The 20805-nt window shown below is 47.9% G+C and overlaps 1 protein-coding gene across 2 annotated transcripts in view; it reads right to left on the minus strand.

Moving 5' to 3' along the window:
- Nucleotides 1–9889: 9889 nt before the first annotated feature.
- The window catches only part of LOC121539003 (arf-GAP with SH3 domain, ANK repeat and PH domain-containing protein 1-like), a 56677-nt gene continuing 45761 nt past the window's right edge, over nucleotides 9890–20805 (minus strand). Inside the window, exons 16-26 of one of the 2 annotated variants that reach the window (XM_041847163.2) lie at nucleotides 20587–20678; nucleotides 20130–20325; nucleotides 18194–18279; nucleotides 17278–17393; nucleotides 17046–17113; nucleotides 15925–16032; nucleotides 14501–14714; nucleotides 13479–13812; nucleotides 12428–12632; nucleotides 11844–11975; nucleotides 9890–11537 (exon numbers count right to left, since the gene is read on the minus strand). In XM_041847163.2, the coding sequence (XP_041703097.2) occupies nucleotides 11463–11537; nucleotides 11844–11975; nucleotides 12428–12632; nucleotides 13479–13812; nucleotides 14501–14714; nucleotides 15925–16032; nucleotides 17046–17113; nucleotides 17278–17393; nucleotides 18194–18279; nucleotides 20130–20325; nucleotides 20587–20678 (1626 nt within the window). In that variant the 3' untranslated portion in view covers nucleotides 9890–11462. Of the gene's footprint in view, nucleotides 11538–11843; nucleotides 11976–12427; nucleotides 12633–13478; nucleotides 13813–14500; nucleotides 14715–15876; nucleotides 16033–17045; nucleotides 17114–17277; nucleotides 17394–18193; nucleotides 18280–20129; nucleotides 20326–20586; nucleotides 20679–20805 lie in introns of both variants that reach the window. The other variant, XM_041847162.2, reaches the window with a different exon arrangement.

Raw genomic sequence — 20805 nt, forward strand, 5'->3', positions numbered from 1 at the left:
AATGTGCATGTGTCTGCTCAAACGGTCAGAAACAGACTCCATGAGGGTGGTATGAGGGCCCGACATCCACAGGTGGGGGTTGTGCTTACAGCCCAACACCGTGCAGGACGTTTGGCATTTGCCAGAGAACACCAAGATTGGCAAATTCGCCACTGGCGCCCTGTGCTCTTCACAGATGAAAGCAGGTTCACACTGAGCACATGAGCACATGTGACAGAGTCTGGAGACGCCGTGGAGAACGTTCTGCAGCCTACAACATCCTCCAGCATGACCGGTTTGGCGGTGGGTCTGTCATGGTGTGGGGTGGCATTAACGCACAGCCCTCCATGTGCTCGCCAGAGGTAGCCTGACTGCCATTAGGTACCGAGATGAGATCCTCAGACCCCTTGTGCGGTTGGCCCTGGGTTCCTCCTAATGCAAGACAATGCTAGACCTCATGTGGCTGGAGTGTGTCAGCAGTTCCTACAAGAGGAAGGCATTGATGCTATGGACTGGCCCGCCCGTTCCCCTGACCTGAATCCAATTGAGCACATCTGGGACATCACGTCTCGCTCCATCCACCAACGCCACGTTGCACCACAGACTGTCCAGGAGTTGGCGGATGCTTTAGTCCAGGCCTGGGAGGAGATCCCTCAGGAGACCATCCGCCACCTCATCAGGAGCATGCCCAAGCGTTGTAGGGAGGTCATACAAGCACGTGGAGGCCACACACACTACTGAGCCTAATTTTGACTTTGAATTACATCAAAGTTGGATCAGCCTGTAGTGTGGTTTTCCACTTTAATTTTGAGGGTGACTCCAAATCCAGACCTCCATGGGTTGATAAATTTGATTTCCATTGATAATTTTTGTGTGATTTTGTTGTCAGCACATTCAACTATGTAAAGAAAAAAGTATTTAATAAGATTATTTCATTCATTCAGATCTAGGATGTGTTGTTTAAGTGTTCCCTTTATTTTTTTGAGCAGTGTGTATTACATAATGATTAATGTACGATATGCTAGTCAGGATAATGATATAGGATGCCATTTATGAATGTACAGTATTACATATCATGTTAGCAGCTTAGCTGTCATGCTGTGTCTCTTAACACTGTACCTCCTCTCCAAGGCTAAGCCATGTGACTGATGTGGGTCCTGTGTGGTTCACCAGTTAAAGCGAGAGCCACACATTGCTGATCCAGGTTCAGGTTAGCCTTTTTGATCATAATGAATAAGATTACATGGACAGGGAGGGACCTGATCCTAGATCGGCACAATACGGGCCTAGTTCCCAGATGTCTCAGCATCACCCTGACCCTCTGTCCTCTTAGAAAAGAGTGATGTAATATCTGTCACTTACACAACCAGCCACCTGGCTGACGCTAGCCCAGGATAATGATCCAACCAGCCACCAGGCTGACGCTAGCCCGGGACAACGATCCAACCAGCCACCTGGCTGACGCTAGCCCAGGACAACTGATCCAACCAGCCACCAGGCTGACGCTAGCCCGGGACAACGATCCAACCAGCCACCTGGCTGAAGCTAGCCCGGGATAATGATCCAACCAGCCAGCTGGCTGACGCTAGCCCGGAAATAACGATCCAACCAGCCACCTGGTTGACGTTAACCCGGGATAACCAGCCACCAGGCTGACGCTAGCCCGGGATAACGATCCAACCAGCCACCTGGCTGACGCTAGCCCGGGACAACGATCCAACCAGCCATCTGGCTGAAGCTAGCCCGGGATAATGATCCAACCAGCCACCTGGTTGACGTTAACCCGGGATAACCATCCAACCAGCCACCAAGCTGACGCTAGCCCGGGATAACGATCCAACCAGCCACCTGACGCTAGCCCGGGATAACGATCCAACCAGCCACCTGACGCTAGCCCAGGATAACGATCCAACCAGCCACCTGACGCTAGCCCTGGATAACGATTCAACCAGCCACCTGACGCTAGCCCAGGATAACGATCCAACCAGCCACCTGGCTGACGCTAGCCCAGGATAACGATCCAACCAGCCACCTGATGCTAGCCAGGGATAACGATCCAACCAGCCACCTGACGCTAGCCAAGGATAACTATCCAACCAGCCAGCTGACGCTAGCCCGGGATAACGATCCAACCAGCCACCTGACGTTAGCCCGGGATAACGATCCAACCAGCCACCTGACGCTAGCCCGGGATAACGATCCAACCAGCCAGCTGACGCTAGCCCAGGATAACGATCCAACCAGCCACCTGACGCTAGCCCGGGATAACGATCCAACCAGCCACCTGACGCTAGCCCGGGATAACGATCCAACCAGCCACCTGACGCTAGCCCGGGATAACGATCCAACCAGCCACCTGACGCTAGCCCGGGATAACGATCCAACCAGCCACCTGACGCTAGCCCAGGATAACGATACAACCAGCCACCTGACTGACGCTAACCCGGGATAACGATCCAACCAGCCACCTGACGCTAGCCCAGGATAACGATCCAACCAGCCACCTGGCTGACACTAGCCCGGGATAACGATCCAACCAGCCACCTGACGCTAGCCCGGGATAACGATCCAACCAGCCACCTGACGCTAGCCCAGGATAACGATCAACCAGCCACCTGACGCTAGCCCAGGATAACGATCCAACCAGCCACCTGACTGACGCTAACCCGGGATAACAATCCAACCAGCCACCTGACGCTAGCCCAGGATAACGATCCAACCAGCCACCTGACTGACGCTAGCCCAGGATAACGATCCAACCAGCCACCTGACGCTAGCCCAGGATAACGATCCAACCAGCCACCTGACTGACGCTAGCCCAGGATAACGATCCAACCAGCCACCTGACGCCATCTCGGGATAACGATCCAACCAGCCACCTGACTGACGCTAGCCCAGGATAACGATCCAACCAGCCACCTGACTGACGCTAGCCCAGGATAACGATCCAACCAGCCACCTGACTGACGCTAGCCCAGGATAACGATCCAACCAGCCACCTGACTGACGCTAGCCCGGGATAACGATCCAACCAGCCACCTGGCTGACACTAGCCCGGGATAACGATCCAACCATCCACCTGGCTGACACTAGCGCGGGATAACAATCCAACCAGCCACCTGACTGACGCTAGCCCGGGATAACGATCCAACCAGCCACCTGACGCTAGCCCGGGATAACGATTCAACCAGCCACCTGACGTTAGCCCGGGATAACGATCCAACCAGCCACCTGACGCTAGCCCGGGATAACGATCCAACCAGCCAGCTGACGCTAGCCCAGGGATAACGCATCCAACCAGCCACCTGACGCTAGCCCGGGATAACGATCCAACCAGCCACCTGACGCTAGCCCGGGATAACGATCCAACCAGCCACCTGACGCTAGCCCGGGATAACGATCCAACCAGCCACCTGACGCTAGCCCAGGATAACGATACAACCAGCCACCTGACTGACGCTAACCCGGGATAACGATCCAACCAGCCACCTGACGCTAGCCCAGGATAACGATCCAACCAGCCACCTGGCTGACATTAGCCCGGGATAACGATCCAACCAGCCACCTGACGCTAGCCCGGGATAACGATCCAACCAGCCACCCACGCTAGCCCGGGATAACGATCCAACCAGCCACCTGACGCCAGCCCAGGATAACGATCCAACCAGCCACCTAACTGACGCTAACCCGGATAACAATCCAACCAGCCACCTGACACTAGCCCAGGATAACGATCCAACCAGCCACCTGACGCCATCTCGGGATAACGATCCAACCAGCCACCTGACTGACGCTAGCCGCAGGATAACGATCCAACCAGCCACCTGACTGACGCTAGCCCAGGATAACGATCCAACCAGCCACCTGACTGACGCTAGCCGGGATAACGATCCAACCAGCCACCCTGGCTGACACTAGCCCGGGATAACGATCCAACCATCCACCTGGCTGACACTAGCGCGGGATAACAATCCAACCAGCCACCTGGCTGACACTAGCCCGGATAACCCGATCCAACCAGCCACCTGACGCTAGCCCGGGATAACGATTCAACCAGCCACCTGACGTTAGCCCGGGATAACGATCCAACCAGCCACCTGACGCTAGCCCGGGATAACGATCCAACCAGCCAGCTGACGCTAGCCCAGGATAACGATCCAACCAGCCACCTGACGCTAGCCCGGGATAACGATCCAACCAGCCACCTGACGCTAGCCCGGGATAACGATCCAACCAGCCACCTGACGCTAGCCCAGCATAACGATTCAACCAGCCACCTGACGCTAGCCCAGGATAACGATACAACCAGCCACCTGACTGACGCTAACCCGGGATAACGATCCAACCAGCCACCTGACGCTAGCCCAGGATAACGATCCAACCAGCCACCTGGCTGACATTAGCCCGGATAACGATCCAACCAGCCACCTGATGCTAGCCCGGGATAACGATCCAACCAGCCACCTTATGCTAGCCCGGGATAACGATCCAACCAGCCACCTGACGCTAGCCCAGGATAACGATCCAACCAGCCACCTGACTGACGCTAACCCGGGATAACAATCCAACCAGCCACCTGACACTAGCCCAGGATAACGATCCAACCAGCCACCTGGCTGACATTAGCCCGGGATAACGATCCAACCAGCCACCTGACGCTAGCCCAGGATAACGATCCAACCAGCCACCTGACTGACGCTAGCCCAGGATAACGATCCAACCAGCCACCTGACTGACGCTAGCCCAGGATAACGATCCAACCAGCCACCTGACGCTAGCCCAGGATAACGATCCAACCAGCCACCTGACTGACGCTAGCCCAGGATAATGATCCAACCAGCCACCTGACGCCATCTCGGATCGATCCAATCCAGCCACCTGACTGACGCTAGCCCAGGATAACGATCCAACCAGCCACCTGACTGACGCTAGCCCAGGATAACGATCCAACCAGCCACCTGACTGACGCTAGCCCGGGATAACGATCCAACCATCCACCTGGCTGACACTAGCCCGGGATAACGATCCAACCATCCACCTGGCTGACACTAGCGCGGGATAACAATCCAACCAGCCACCTGGCTGACACTAGCCCGGGATAACGATCCAACCAGCCACCTGACGATCCAAACCCTTCTACTACTGCCTACTCTGAGGACCAGACTGTCCCATATACGCCTGCTCTCTTTTGTGTGTGTGTGTCTTAGTGTGTACATAAACACACACATAAACAGTAAGAGCACTCAGTAAAAGGCTGTGAACCTGAGACTGATTTGACTCTATAATGGTAATCCCTGTGCTAGGTGACGTGGGCTGTACTGTGTTAATCCTAGGGGATTTGGATGATTTTTGAGGTGGATGATAAGAGTGGTTATAAGGGGCGGCAGGTAGCTTAGTGGTTAAGAGCGTTGTGCCAGTAACCGAAAGGTCGCTGGTTCTAATCCCCGAGCCGACTAGGTGAAAAATCTGTTGATGTGCCCTTGAGCAAGGCACTTAACCCTAATTGCTCCGGATAAGAGCATCTGCTAAATGACTTAAATGTAATAAGGTAAAGTAGGGGTGGAGGACATGTGTGGCATTTGGTTTGGGGTAGGTTGAGGGATGTTCCAAAAGTTATATTCAATTGAATGTTCCATCATTTGAATATCATTGGTAACAAGAACCCATTGTCCAAATGTAACTGAGTAGTGAGTAAGCACTAAAAACATCAGATTAATGTATTTTTGCTAAAACCTGTTTTGGAATAACTGGCACTAACAGATGAATACATTTTATTAAATAGATTTTCAGTTATTGTAATTTGGTCCCAATTTTGTTTTCATAAGAGCTTTATTATGTAAGCTATTGTTATCTTGTTACTCCCTGTCATCCAACATCTAGGGCTTGATTCAATCCATATCGTGGAAGTTCAGTGCTATAGCCTGACTGAAATTTAAAGGCAATGTTCTTGCATTCACGGTAAACACCGCATATTTTGGCTCAATCGGAAATTAATTTTAAGTTTTAATCGCGCCATAGCGCTGAACTTCCTAAGATATGTATTGAATCAAGCCCTTAGTTGACAAAACTATTTTTATTATTTTATGTTTTCCATAAAAACAACAGTCTAATATCGTCAGTATTTATACAGTATATATACAAAAGTATGTGGACACCCCTTCAAATTAGTTGATTGGCTATTTCAGCCACACCCGTTGCTGACAGGTGTATAAAATCGAGCACACAGCCATGCAATCTCCATAGACAAACATTGGCAGTAGAATGGCCTTACTGAAAAGCGCGGTGACTTTCAACGTGACGGAATGCCACCTTTCCAACAAGTCAGTTAGTCAGATTTCTGCCCTGCTAGAGCTGCCCTGGTCAACAGTAAGTGCTGTTATTGTGAAGTGGAAAACATCTAGGAGCAACAATGGCTCAGCCGCACAAGCTCACAGAACGGGACCGCAGAGTGCTGAAGTGCGTCTGTCCTCAGTAGCAACACTCACTACCGAGTTCCAAGCGGTCTCTGGAAGCAACGTTAGCACAATAACTGTTTGTCTGGAGCTTCATGAAATGGGTTTCCATGGCCGAGCAGAATTCAAGGCACACTTAACCAACAAGCCTAAGATCACCAAGCGCAATGCCAAGCATCGGCTGGAGTGGTGTAAAGCTCGCCGCCATTGGACTCCGGAGCAGTGGAAATGCGTTCTCTGGAGTGATGCATCACGCTTCATCATCTGGCAGTCCGACGGACGAATCTGGGTTTGGCGGATGCCAGGAGAACTCTACCTGCCCCAATGCATAGTGCCAGCTGTAAAGTTTGGTGGAGGAGGAATAATGGTCTGGGGCTGTTTTTCATGGTTCGGGCTAGGCCCCTTAGTTCCAGTGAAGGGAAAGCTTAACGCTACAGCATACAATTACATTCTAGACGATTCTGTGTTTCCAATTTTGTGTCAACAGTTTGGGGAAGGCCCTTTCCTGTTTCAGCATGACAATGCCCCCGTGCACAAAGCGAGGTCCATACAGAAATGGTTTGTCAAGATCGATGTGGAAAAACTTGACTGGCCTGCACAGAGCGCTGACGTCAACCCCATCGAAGACCTTTGGGATGAATTGGAACGCTGACTGCGAGCGAGAACTAATCGCCCAACATCAGTGCCCATCCTCACTAATGCTCTTGTGGCTGAATAGAAGCAAGTCCCCGCAGCAATGTTCCAACATCTAGTGGAAAGCCTTCCCAAAAGAATGGAGACTGTTATAGAAGCAAAGGGGTGACCAACTCCATATTAATGCCCATGATTTTGGAATGAGATGTTCGACAAGCAGGTGTTCACATACGTTTTGGTCTTGTAGTGTATCTCTATGAGTATGCGTCAGATGAGGATTCCTGATCTTTTTAGTTCCAGTCTCCAATCACATGCAATCCATCTCAGTCATTCTGTTCTACACTCTCTCAGTCATTCTGTTCTACACTCTCTGTCATTCTGTTCTACACTCTCTGTCATTCTGTTCTACACTCTCTGTCATTCTGTTCTACACTCTCTGTCATTCTGTTCTACACTCTGTCATTCTGTTCTACACTCTCTGTCATTCTGTTCTACTCTCTGTCATTCTGTTCTACACTCTCTGTCATTCTGTTCTACACTCTCTCAGTCATTCTGTTCTACACTCTCTGTCATTCTGTTCTATACTCTCTCAGTCATTCTGTTCTACACTCTCTGTCATTCTGTTCTACACTCTCTCAGTCATTCTGTTCTACACTCTCTCATCTCTTTATTTTTGGACACCAAAGCCATGAATATTTTACATTATTCTCTCTCATGCATTATGTATGATAACAAAAGTTGAATGCATCAATAAATGTAAATAATGTAAATCCCTTCTGAAAGTTACTTTCCATAATACAAATATTGAATATAGTGTAAAAACCCCACAGATGTTAAAACAGTATTTAATCATCGCTGGTGGAGCTTAAAAATCACGTAACGTGGAAAGGATGTAAAAACAAAACACATACACTATATTACACATACTTGCTAATAATAAAATGACAGAAATATTCCATTATATTGACAACGTAAGCTAGAACATCAACACAGAAACCATGTGACACAAAGTCTCAACCATAGAGACAGATGCAGTTATCTGAGTAACATTCATTCTAATACAGATGCAGTTATCCTGAGTGGCTGCAGTGGTCTAAGGCACTGCATCGCAGTGCAAACTGTGCCACTAGAGATCCTGGTTCGAATCCAGGCTCTGTCGAGCCCGGCCGCGACCGGGAGACTCATGGGCGGCGCACAATTGGCCCAGCGTGCCAGGGTAGGGGAGGGAATGGCTGCAGGGATGTAGCTCAGTTGATAGAGCATGGCGTTTGCAACGCCAGGGTTGTGGGTTCGATCCCACGGGGGCCAGTATAAAAAAATATATATATATGTATTCACTAACTGTAAGTCGCTCTGGATAAGAGCGTCTGCTAAATGACTAAAATGTAAATGTAAATGTAAATCTATATATGGTTTAATAATGATAAAGACATTGAAGAACAGCAGTAAGTGCCTTCACTCTCCATAAAGTCTTACTCTGTGTTCCAATAGTATCACATAGCTTCCTTCCTTCACATCCACTGATCGGATAGTACCCAGGAAGAAAACGATCGAAGAGTATTGGGACGCAGCCTGTGCTTGACTTGGGCAGGAGCTCACTGGAGCTGAGTATCGGCACCTCAAATGTTCTACTGCTTGAGCTCTTGCTCCTCTCATAGAATTTGAGCTAAAACGTTTTGTGGAGCTCCTGCACCGAAATATAAACAGTACCGGAACCTATTTCAGTCTATGTCAAGCGTAGGACGCAGCCCCATTCAAGCTCACACTCCAACGTCAAGTGAAGTGTATAGGGCCTCGGGGGGGTTCCAGCACACCTCTCATGCCTCTGTCTCAGGTCGTTTTATTGTAGTCATTAGTAGGAAACTGGGGTTATAGCTCTTTCCACACTCAATTATTGAAAGGGATCCTCCCTCAGAGCACTTGGCCAATCCAGTTGAGTGTACTGTCCTGACTGGGCCCTTTGGGGCTCATCTAGTCCATACTGACTGGGCCCTTTGGGGCTCATCTAGTCCATACTGACTGGGCCCTTTGGGGCTCATCTAGTCCATACTGACTGGGCCCTTTGGGGCTCATCTAGTCCAGCCCCCATGCCATATTGCCCTACTGACATATAAGAGTCTATTGAACCGAAAAGTGATGTTCACAACTAACAAATAGCATTAACACGAGACAGAGACTGTATGGTACAGTATGTAAAGATAACTATGCATTCATTCTAATACTCAGTCATTTTTCAACACTGGGTGATATTAACGTTTCCAACATGCAACAGATGTTGTTTTTTTACCTTTGTACAACAGAGCACAACATGTACTCAATGGTCTGCCCTCACATTACAGTCTGTCCCTGGTTCCATCGACAATCATGCACTTCTCTACTTACTTGTCTATGTATTGGCACAGTGACTTGATCTAGAAAACGCTAAACAAACCCTCAATAACCCCTGTCTACCTACAGGAATGCAAACAGGTGTGAAAACACCTACATGGCTGAAAAGCAACTGATAATTATCCTCTAAAGGTTTGTATTGTTGTCTGCCATACTGTAGAGAGCTCATCCATGCCCACTGCAGGCATAGTGTTACTTGTGGACAGAGGAACCAGTTGTATAAGACTCTTAACAGTCTGAGATCCAATACTGAGTTTTAGTTTCCCTCATATTCACCATTAGTGGCATTTAAAGTACTTTGAAACCCTATTATGAGACAGTATTCTGCCAGAATCCTGGTGCATTAAGTAACACTAGAATATATTCCTAGAATTACTGGAACATTAATAGAACGCAGTAACACGAGATGCAATGTATTCATGTGCCTTTACTGCAGATTCAGAACACGAAAACATTTTATTGATATGAATGGGAGCGGTCAGATGTGAGTATGCATGAGTAAATGTACATAAGTAAAATGTAATAAAACTGTAGCGTTGAGTTATGGTGCTCAAGAGACTAGGAAAATAGCTAATGTGTCAATACTAGCTTATGGTTAGGGATATGGTATCATTCCATCACACTCCATGGGCGTAATAATATCTATTTACAATTCTCTTCAGCCTATTCTTTACAATATGGGAGTGTCCAACTGTCCATGCCTTCGTATGAGGCAGAGTATACACCCAGAACCTGAGAGCTACTGTATGGAAAACAGCACTAGGCTTGGGTCGAGTTCATTAGGGCAAACTAAAACGAAAAATTAGCATTTCTTATTGGACAAGTTCAGGTAGTCTTTTCCTGTTTCAGTCCGTTTGGTGCCTCCTGAATACAACCCAGCGTTGTGTATTTCACTGCGGTGACCGTCTCTTCCTTTCCCCTGCCGACTGTAGGAAGACAAGACTCCTCTGGAGACAGAGGAAACCAAATCACCCAGGCTCCAGCCAGGCCCCCAGTCAGAGCTGGAGTCTGGCCCAAAACCAGCTTAGACACTGGGGTCCATTTCAGAGCGGCAGCCTGAGAGCCCTGGAGCCCCAGGAGACAGGCTGGCAGCCACAAATGCACTTTCAGTTCCAGGCCATTCCAGCCCCAGACATCATCGCCACCGGTCACTGAGCAGGTATTCATCGCATCTGGCTCCGAGTCCCGACGACCGTGACTGACATGGCATGAATCTCCTAGTCTCCTTAGCTTCCAGGAAGGCAGTGGACAATGTAGGCTATTCATCCTCTTTCATAGGGCTCACGCAGCAGACGTTCTCACTCCTCCAGACTCCAGTGTTGTATGTATGCCATTGCCAGGTAATCCAACGGTTATGCTCTCACGCAGACAGGCAGGCACGCACATTCTGGCTCCTCCAGTATTGCCGTCTGTATCACAGGTATTCCAGCAGTTATGTGGCTAGGGCTGTTGCTCTTACAATTTTCCCTGGGCAGCAAAGTGTGGTAAAAACATCCCTTTAATATCCTGGGCAGCAAAGTGTGGTTAAAAACATCCCTTTAATATCCTGGGCAGCAAAGTGTGGTAAAAACATCCCTTTAATACATGTATGCTTTACAACTGGGGCGGTCAAAAAGCAGAGGGAGGCCTTCTCCCTCTCTTCTCCCTCTCTTCTCCTTCTCTTCTCACTCTCTTCTCACTCTCTTTTCCTTCTCTTTTCTGTCGGGTTGTGATGGGTGGCATTCCTCCCTGTGGTTTCATCCCTTCTTTCTTTATGGAGACTTCCTTAAGTGCACTGGTCTGTATATACAATTACAGTTTATGGGCATGAGTCTCTAGTCCTCAGATCACAACACATCAAAGTGGTTCATAGGTCAAAATATCATATCACAAGAAATGACCAGGAAAGCGAGAAAGCGTTATTTTTTTTCTTCTTTGAATGAGTTGCGTTCAAGAGAGTCCGTTCCAGCCTTTTTGTTTCCCAGGTGAGTGACGTAGTAAGGGCAGGGTGTAGGATTATTCCATGACTAGTCAGTCCCCTAGTTTATGGACATAGTTCACTGGGAATGTCCCACTTCTGGATGGATAGCCCTCGATGTGGCCAACCTGGAGGAACAGAAACAATCAAGATCACTGACCAAAAAGATAGAAATACAGAGGTAATATATTTGAGATAGAGGGACATTAATGAAAGGGCTATGCCTATTGATTTTGTTTCTGCCAAGTGTTTATGCAGAAGGAAAACCCTCCAGTTGTCTTTTTTTGCGATCATATATAGGTTAAAACATTTTGGTTGGCTTAATACAGCAAGGCAAATAGCTCAACTTTCTGTTTTAAACCTGTGCTTATTAAAAGTAAAAAAAACAAATATACACAGGTAAATAAATAGGTAAGAGGTGTAGTTCTACTCACCCACCAGTGGGGGTCCTCGGTGGCTGTTACTAAGATGACCTCATCCTTGAAGAAGGCCAGCTGGTCCGAGCTGACGGCTCTGCAGTCCACCAGCGCCTTGACCCTCTTCTGGGTAGGCCTCCTCTGTGACACCTGGCACATCCACACGCTGCTCAGTCATGCTCGTATACATACTAGTGCCCTGCTACTGTATTACAGACAACTGATCTGTACACGGAACAGCGTTATCGTGGCATAAATTAACATTTAATAGTGATGTTGATGGATAATAATGCCAACCAACAATGGGTTACATGTAGCAGCAGCTGAAGAACATGTATTTGAGTATTACTATCAGAGTACCCAACAAAAATATATACATTTTTTTATATTTCACGTATCCTAAAATGCATCCCAAAAATATATTTTACATGTATTTTTTTCTCTCGTATAGGAGCATTATTTGTTTCATTCCATGCTCTAGCTAGCAGATCATATAGAGATGCCATTCCCACTCAGATACTCGTGGTTTTGTTGTTACAGAAGTTGGCGATGTTTGAAATGATGCTACACTATTAGCAGTAAGGTCATGTTGTGTGTACTACCATAGCGTTTCTGCGAGGGCGCACAGTGATGGGTGAGGAGGAGGTGGGTTTGGCTTCAGGTGTGGCGCTGGGGGCGGGACCATTCGTTACGACTGACAGCTCCTCCTGGCTGCCCAGTGCCACACAGCTGGGTGAGGTCACAGCTGCAGAACACTTCCCTTGTCCTCCGCTGCTGGTCCGCCGGTACGACGTTGTTTTCTCTGAGCTGGGGAGGAGGAGAGGACAGGTTGGTAAAACACAAGGACTTCACCTACTCACAGATTCACAGGACACATACAGCACCTACATGGTTCACACTGGATTTAGATAGTTTGTTGATAATGGAAAATCTGTTGATAAGCAACTGCTTGCTAATAAGGTTTCCAGGATGGAGAAAAAAAAATTATGCACTCACTACTGTAAGTCGCTCTGGATAAGAGCATCGGCTAAATGACTAAAATGTCAAATATTACAGTTAGGGTTAAGATTAGGGTTAGTAGATAGTCTGTAGACTGTCCAAATAAAAGTGTTACCAACACATGTATTTTCATGTAATGTAACCCAGTATGCATGTAATGTAATACAATTGAAAAGGTTTGTAATATTAATTATTTATTTTTTTGATTCCTTATCAAACACATTATTTTGCTCACTAGGATTTTTTTGTTGTTGACAGTGACAAAGTAGGTGTTCATTACTGTTAGAATGAGCTATGTGCTCAGCTCGTAGAGAAATGCTAGGCTTCAACAGCGGGCGCTGTGAGGTCATTTTACCTTGCAATAAACTGCTGCCCGAACACACACAGTACAACAAAGGCAGTCATCTTCAGAACTGATGAATTCTCTCTCTTAACTCTAGGGTTGTCCATTTAAAAAAAACATGTTTGACTATTCATTTCTAATCATCAAATCATGAATAGAAACATTTTACTGTGAAGACACACAAAAGAGTGACCAGGAAGGAGTCTAACATTTGAACTAGCAGGAATAGAGGGAGTCTATCCGTCCTAATATTGCAAAACCAGACTGATCTCCTACTTTCTCTGTCAGTTCTGAAAGTATTTTAGGGTTACCTGACAGGTCCTATGTGGTTCTGAGGGAAGCTGGAACTGCTGTTAGACTTGGTGCTGTCTCTGTCTGAGGACCCTGACCCTGACCCTGACCCAGTAATGGCCTGACCCTCCCAGGCTGCGGTCTGTCTCTGTCCCCTCACCAGGCCCCCCTGGCCATGGGGTGATCTGGGTGGGCGCCCCCCCTGACTCTGGCCCTGGGCCCCATGACCCTCCAGCATGGGGGAGGGGGGGCTGTGTCTGGGGCTGGACTGGGGGGCAGGGTTGGAGCAGCAGCGCTGGGGGGTTTTGCTGACCCCCTCCTGAGTGGACAAGGAGATCTGGGGGTCCGAGCGACCTGGGGGTGCGGAGAGAGGGAGACGGGATCAGGTGAGTGAGAGACACAGGAACAGACTGCCATACAAAACAGTCTCTTCCTCAATTTGTCCATCCTTGATTCCTCACATCCTTGATTCCTCACATCCTTGCCTCCTTCTCAAAAGGTGAGGAAGATGTGAGGGAAGGTCCTCAAATACAGTTAAGAAGAAAATGGGATGGGATGAGAGGAGATGAGATGAGAGGAGATGAGAGGAGATTAAATGGGATGGGATGGGGAGATGGGATGAGAGGAGATGAAATGGGATGGGATGGGGAGATGGGAGGAGATGGGATGAGAGGAATCACAGAAAGACAAGTTGAGATCGAGCCCCTATTTCAGTGTTTGCAGATCATGTGGAAACAGATTAGATGTGTGTGTTTACTGTAGGTGTGTGTCTGTGTGTCTGTGTGTGTGTTTACTGTAGGTGTGTCAGGACTAGGATGAAGAGGTGAGACAGCTCTCTCAGCTACGAGACTCCCTGAGACTGCTGCTACAGGTGGAGGGGAAAGAGGTACGGTTTCCACCACCACAGAACTCAAACACCCACTATAAACTATACTAGACCGCTTTCCAGGGTCTTGTTCATTAGCCACCAAACGGTGGAAAACTGACTCAAACAGAGGGGGACTACCTGGGCTATAACGTTCATGTTTGTGCGTGTGTTCACCTCTCATGATGGCTTTAGCGGGCAGCGGGGGTGGGGGCATGAGGACGCCAGATGGCGCGCTATTGGCGGGGGGGTTACGGTATAGGAAGTCCACGTTTTCATAGGTCTTACACGCCACGGGGGCGTTGGCGAAGCTCCAGCGGGAGGGCGAGGTGCCCACCACACCCCCGTTGGAGGGCAGAGGGGAGTGCAGGTTCCTGGGTAAGGGGTTCACCTGAAGAGTAGAGAGGGGGGGGGAGCTGGTCAGTATATGATGCCAAAAATGGCACTGGGATTTCGGCAAAAACAATCCCTAGGCCCTACACCCTAGTCCCTACCCCCTAGGCCCTACCCCCTAGTCCCTACACCCTAGTCCCTACACCCTAGTCCCTACACCCTAGGCCCTACCCCCTAGGCCCTACCCCCTAGTCCCTACACCCTAGTCCCTACACCCTAGGCCCTACCCCCTAGTCCCTACCCCCTAGGCCCACCCCCAGTCCTACACCTAGGCCCTACTCTCTAGCCCACATTTCCCACCCTAGGCTTGTCTGTAACAATTGGATAGGAGTAAACAATATGGTGAAACTTCCATTTAGCTTCCATCCACCCCCCCCTTCTAACATCCACACCCCCCTTCTAACATCCACACCCCCCTTCTAACATCCACACCCCCCTTCTAACATCCACACCCCCCTTCTAACATCCACACCCCCCTTCTAACATCCACACCCCCCTTCTAACATCCACACTTCTAACATCCACACCCCCTTCTAACATCCACACCCCCCTTCTAACATCCACACCCCCTTCTAACATCCACCCCCCCCTTCTAACATCCACACCCCCCTTCTAACATCCACACCCCCTTCTCCTAACACCCCTCCCCCATTCTAACACCTCCCCCATTCGAACACCTCCCCCATTCTAACATCCCCCCATTCTAACACCTCCCCCATTCTAACACCTCCCCCATTCTAACACCTCCCCCATTCTAACACCTCCCCCATTCTAACACCTCCCCATTCTAACACCTCCCACCATTCTACCACCTCCCCCATTCTAACACTCCCCCCATTCTAACACCTCCCCCATTCTAACACCCCCCCATTCTAACACCTCCCCCATTCTAACACCTCCCCCATTCTAACACCTCCCCCATTCTAACACCTCCCCCATTCTAACCCCCCCATTCTAACACCTACACCATTCTAACACCTCACCAACATTCTAACACCTCCCCCTTTCTAACACCCCCCCATTTCTAACACCCCCCATTCTAACAACCCCCATGACTAAGTGTAAGTCGAGCGATAGTGAGTTTGTCCAGGGCTACAATAAAAATGTGCTGTTGGGAGTACTGGGGTATTGGTTGTGCAGTGGTTAGTGTGTGTGTGTACCCTCTCCTCCAGGTCGTATTCGGTATGCGCGTGCGTGCGTGCGTGTACCCTCTCATCCAAGTCATCTTCGCTGTCGTACAGGTCCTGGCTCTGTGTCTCCCACATGTACTCCACATGGATCTGAGTGTTGAACTTCCCACTCTGGGCCAGCTCCAGCTAAAACACAAACAAACACACACACACACGTACGTACACACACAAAAACACACAAACACACACACACAGGAACACACACACACACACACACGCGTACACACACAAACAGAGGAACAAAAACACACACAGGTCAGTTCAGCTACAAATCAATATTTTGCTCAGATTACAAACATAGCATAGCAAGTCAAGTCATTGCTCCTATCAGTACCTTTAAATACTCAAAATATAATCCAGAAAATAAAAGAGGATATTCAAGCTATGGGACAAATGTTAAAAGCGCTGAAACAGTTTGTAGACATGGTATGGTGCTGGAGATAATGAATATGAACATTTATGTTAAAGTTGCCCTTTAACAGTCTGTCAACTTCAGTCTTAGGTTACTTGGCTTTTCACTGTTTTAACAGGAATGAATGGATATCGTTTCCCAGTAAAACACGCAACAAGGTCATACATGATAAGAGGACAGGAAATTAACAATGTCTTTCATTATGGACTTTACTATGAGAATTCAGCACCTAACCATCATCGGAGAGAGTCAGCATGTTATCTATTGTTCCATAAAGGAGAGGAAGACAGGAAATGGAACGGGTTCAAAGCAGGTTTAGCAGGGGAAGCCAGTAGGAAAATAAAGGTTGTATTTGCACTGGGAGTTAACTGTAAAGTCGGGGTCAGTCAGTCCCTTTCTTGGAAAGAGCTCTCAAACTATGCAAATGACTCTATCACTAAAGACATTGATATGCATATTTATTGATTTAGTGTTTCGCCAATTTGTTGTTTATGACTTTGATGATGAACTGTCCATATAATTAGGCTAATCATATATTTTTTTACCTGTGTTTTATATCGTATGATATCACATTTTATGCTTGTTTCATCTTATGTAGCAAGAGTATGAATATATAAAAAATAAAAAAATGTATGCACTAACTGTAAGTCGCTCTGGATAAGAGCATCTGCTAAATGACTTAAATGTAAAGTTCAAATAAACCTAAACCCAGTCAGTCAGCTCATACCAGTTCCACACACTGGGAGTGCTGCAGTCTCCTGGCGATGTCCAGAGCTGTCTCTCCTGATGAGTTCACTGGATGGATGGATGGATGGATGGATGGATGGATAGAGAGAGAGAGAGAGAGAGAGAGAGAGAGAGAGAGAGAAGTAGTTAAGTCTCCAACTGTGGTATCCCTATTGAACCCAACTGTCAAGCACTAAAGGCACAGTGTGTGTGTATAGGTGTGTACCAGGTACCTGTGTGGAGGACAGCCTTTCCTTTGAGCAGCAGTTTGAGGCACTCTGTTTTGTGGTGCTGGGCACTGTAGTGTAGAGCGGTGTTCCCCTCTAGAGTCCTCTTCTCCAGACAGACACTTGTTAAGTGGCGACAGACAATTGGAGTCAATGTGATGTACATGTATGTCTTCAGAGGGGGCTGGTGTAGGTAAGACAGTACTAATGGTCAATTCTGGTGACAGAGAATCTGTCCCAGATGGCACCCTATTCCCTACATAGCACACTACTTATGACTATAGCCATATGGGCCCTGATCAAAAAGTAGTACACTAATATAGGGAATAGGGTGCCATTTGGGACACGGCCAGAGTAAGGCTAGAGGAAGGAGTGCTGGGGTCTGTTCAGGAGCGTGAAATGTGATCATATCTGATGTACATCATGTGTTTCTATCTGCACCACTCTAAACGTTTCGCCTTGCTGAGTACACACCCCTGGGCTGTGTCTGAAGATGTTACTAGCAGTCAAATACTTGCTTCCTTGTTCCCTAAACTCCCTTCAAAGCCATTGGTGGAGGAGGTCTGAGGGAGGGACCTTGGATCCTCTCCCCCAATGCAATTTGGGCCCGATTCAGACTGGAGATAAGTTGAGATAACAATCAACATTTGTTGACTGAAATCAAAATGTTGAGTCTACTTATCTCAGGTCTGCATAGGGCCCACTAAGAGGGGGAAACGGAGGAAGCACAGATTATACGGTGAGTTTTCTGACACAGCCCTTGTGTAATCATGTTCTGGTGTTATTGAGGGGTCTGGTGTTATTGAGGGGTCTGGTGTTATTGAGGGGTCTGGTGTTATTGAGGGGTCTGGTGTTATTTAGGGGTCTGGTGTTATTGAGGGGTCTGGTGTTGTTTAGGGGTCTGCCGTTAGGGGGCTCTCACCTGTTCTGTATGAGGAAGTCCACCAGGGATAGAGAGCTCCTCTCCTCCAGTCTCACAGCCAAGTGAAGAGCTGTCTCTCTCAGATGCTAGAAGACAGAAGAAACTCATTAGGTACACCCACTGTGTGTGTGTGTGTGTGTGTGTGTGTGTGTGTGTGTGTGATGAATGAGTAATACAATGAACTGCTCCCCTCAGCTCTCTAGAGACATGAGCTCTGACCCAGAAAGCTGAAATAATAAATGAGACCCTGCCAACACACAACACACACACCACACACACACACACATAACACACACACACATACATACACACACACACACACACATGCCACACACGCAGATGAAAATGTGTGCATGACAGTACTATTACACACCCTTAGGAAGCAACAGAGGGTGAATTTGATCAAAGAAATGAAAAGAGAGGGAGAGAGAGGAAACAAGAGAGGAGAGGAGATATAAGGGTGTAAAATGAGAGAGGGATAGATTGAGTGTAATTACAGAGAGAGAAGGGAGTGGTTACTAACTACAGTTCTGAGCCTTCTGACTAACTACACACTGACACTTCACACACATTTCATTGCGAACACACACAAACACAAACGGCGATGTTTACAACATTACAATGTACAACAGTTGTAGCGGTTTATTTTGAGATACTACAACCACAGCAGTCTTCTGAAAGGAGAGGCCAGCCACAGCCAGATGAATCAAAGCAGTCTTCTGAGAGGAGAGGCCAGCCACAGCCAGATGAATCAAAGCAGTCTTCTGAGAGGAGAGGCCAGCCACAGCCAGATGAATCAAGCCCATAGAGGCATGTTAAAAGTCACAGTCTGGGATCTGGCAATTTGTTCGACGATCATTTTCATATTTTATTTGTTTTGTTCTTCAAATCCCAGAATGTAATTTTAAATGGAGCCTTCCGGCATTAGCTAGCTAATTAAATCATATGGGGCCGACCCGCTGCCTTGTGTTTGAATAATTTCACAGCTCGTAACATTAGAAACAGCATCCTAATGATATCTTGGAGGGGCACACACTTCAAAGCTTCCACTGGGAAGTTATCTTGGGAATTTCATACTCGATCCTACATGTAATATGACCATGTTCATGTTTATGCTGTGTGCTTGTGTTGGTGTGTGTATTTGTGTGTGTTGGTGTGTGTATTTGTGTGTGTTGGTGTGTGTATTTGTGTGTGTGGTGTGTGTATTTGTGTGTGTTGGTGTGTGTATTTGTGTGTGTGGTGTGTGTATTTGTGTGTGTGGTGTGTGTATTTGTGTGTGTTGGTGTGTGTATTTGTGTGTGTTGGTGTGTGTATTTGTGTGTGTGGTGTGTGTATTTGTGTGTGTTGGTGTGTGTATTTGTGTGTGTGGTGTGTGTATTTGTGTGTGTTGGTGTGTGTATTTGTGTGTGTGGTGTGTGTATTTGTGTGTGTTGGTGTGTGTATTTGTGTGTGTTGGTGTGTGTATTTGTGTGTGTGGTGTGCGCATGTATGCTTGTGCGTGTCCTATCCAGTACCTGTCCCAGTACTGTGTCCGTCTGCTGTGTGTGTGTGTGTGTGTCCGTCTGCTGTGTGTGTGTGTGTGTGTGTGTGTGTGTGTGTGTGTGTGTGTGTGTGTGTGTGTGTGTGTGTGTATCTAAATGAGTGTATCTCTCTGCTATCTAGTACTAGGGCTGGCACAGTTACCGACGATTATGGATGAAGACCGTCGTGAAAATAAAAGAAGACGTCTTAAACGTCTTATTTTAAATTTAAAATTTTTTGTAGAACGAACGGCTGACTGAAGACGGGACAGCCGGGCATTTGTGCGGTTGAGTTCGTTTCTGCGGTAACATGGACTCTTTACAAATTTGAACGATTATAACGGTGACCACGGTCATTTGGCTGACCATAACCGTCATCCACAATTCCATGACCGTCACAGCCTTATGTCTAGTACCTGTCCCCCCTCAGGCAGTGCTAGCGGCTTGGCCAGGTCCTCTCCCTGGGCGTACAGCTGCAGCAGGGCGGTCAGGTCCCGGCTCCTCACGGCATCGTACACACGCCACGGCTCACCGTCCTCCCCGTCCCGGTCCCTGCGCAACACGTAGCGCCGCTCCGCGTACTTGGCCACGATGTACTCCTTCCTGGCGTTCCTGGTTTCACAACCGGACAGAGCCATAGGTATGCAGCAACTGGTTAACTATATCCTCCATGTTTGCACCAGGGTTGGGTTCAATTCCATTTCAATTCAGTCGATTCATGAACTGAATTTAAATGGAATGACCCCAACCCTGGTTGATATCGTTTTGGATTTTTTTGTGCCAATATGGCTTCCGTCAAAATGTGTTGTTTCAAACCAAGATTGCCCCACCAATGAGAACATGATTGAAGTATGAGGCTTATAATGGACTTACATGTCACTCTGGGGGAGGGGTTTGATGGAATCATTGGGAAGATTGGCCTCCATGATATCATTGAAGCGGGTGTTGCCTATACTGACTGCCAGCTGTGGACAGACAGACAGTGGAGGCGTTAGGATACAAGGTATGTGAGTACAGCTGTATAGGGACTAAACTTTCAGTGCGTCATGAATATGAATGAAATACTACATATCTAACCCATGCCATTGTCAC

Source organism: Coregonus clupeaformis, chromosome 21, assembly GCF_020615455.1.
Source record: "Coregonus clupeaformis isolate EN_2021a chromosome 21, ASM2061545v1, whole genome shotgun sequence".
NCBI lineage: Eukaryota > Metazoa > Chordata > Actinopteri > Salmoniformes > Salmonidae > Coregonus > Coregonus clupeaformis.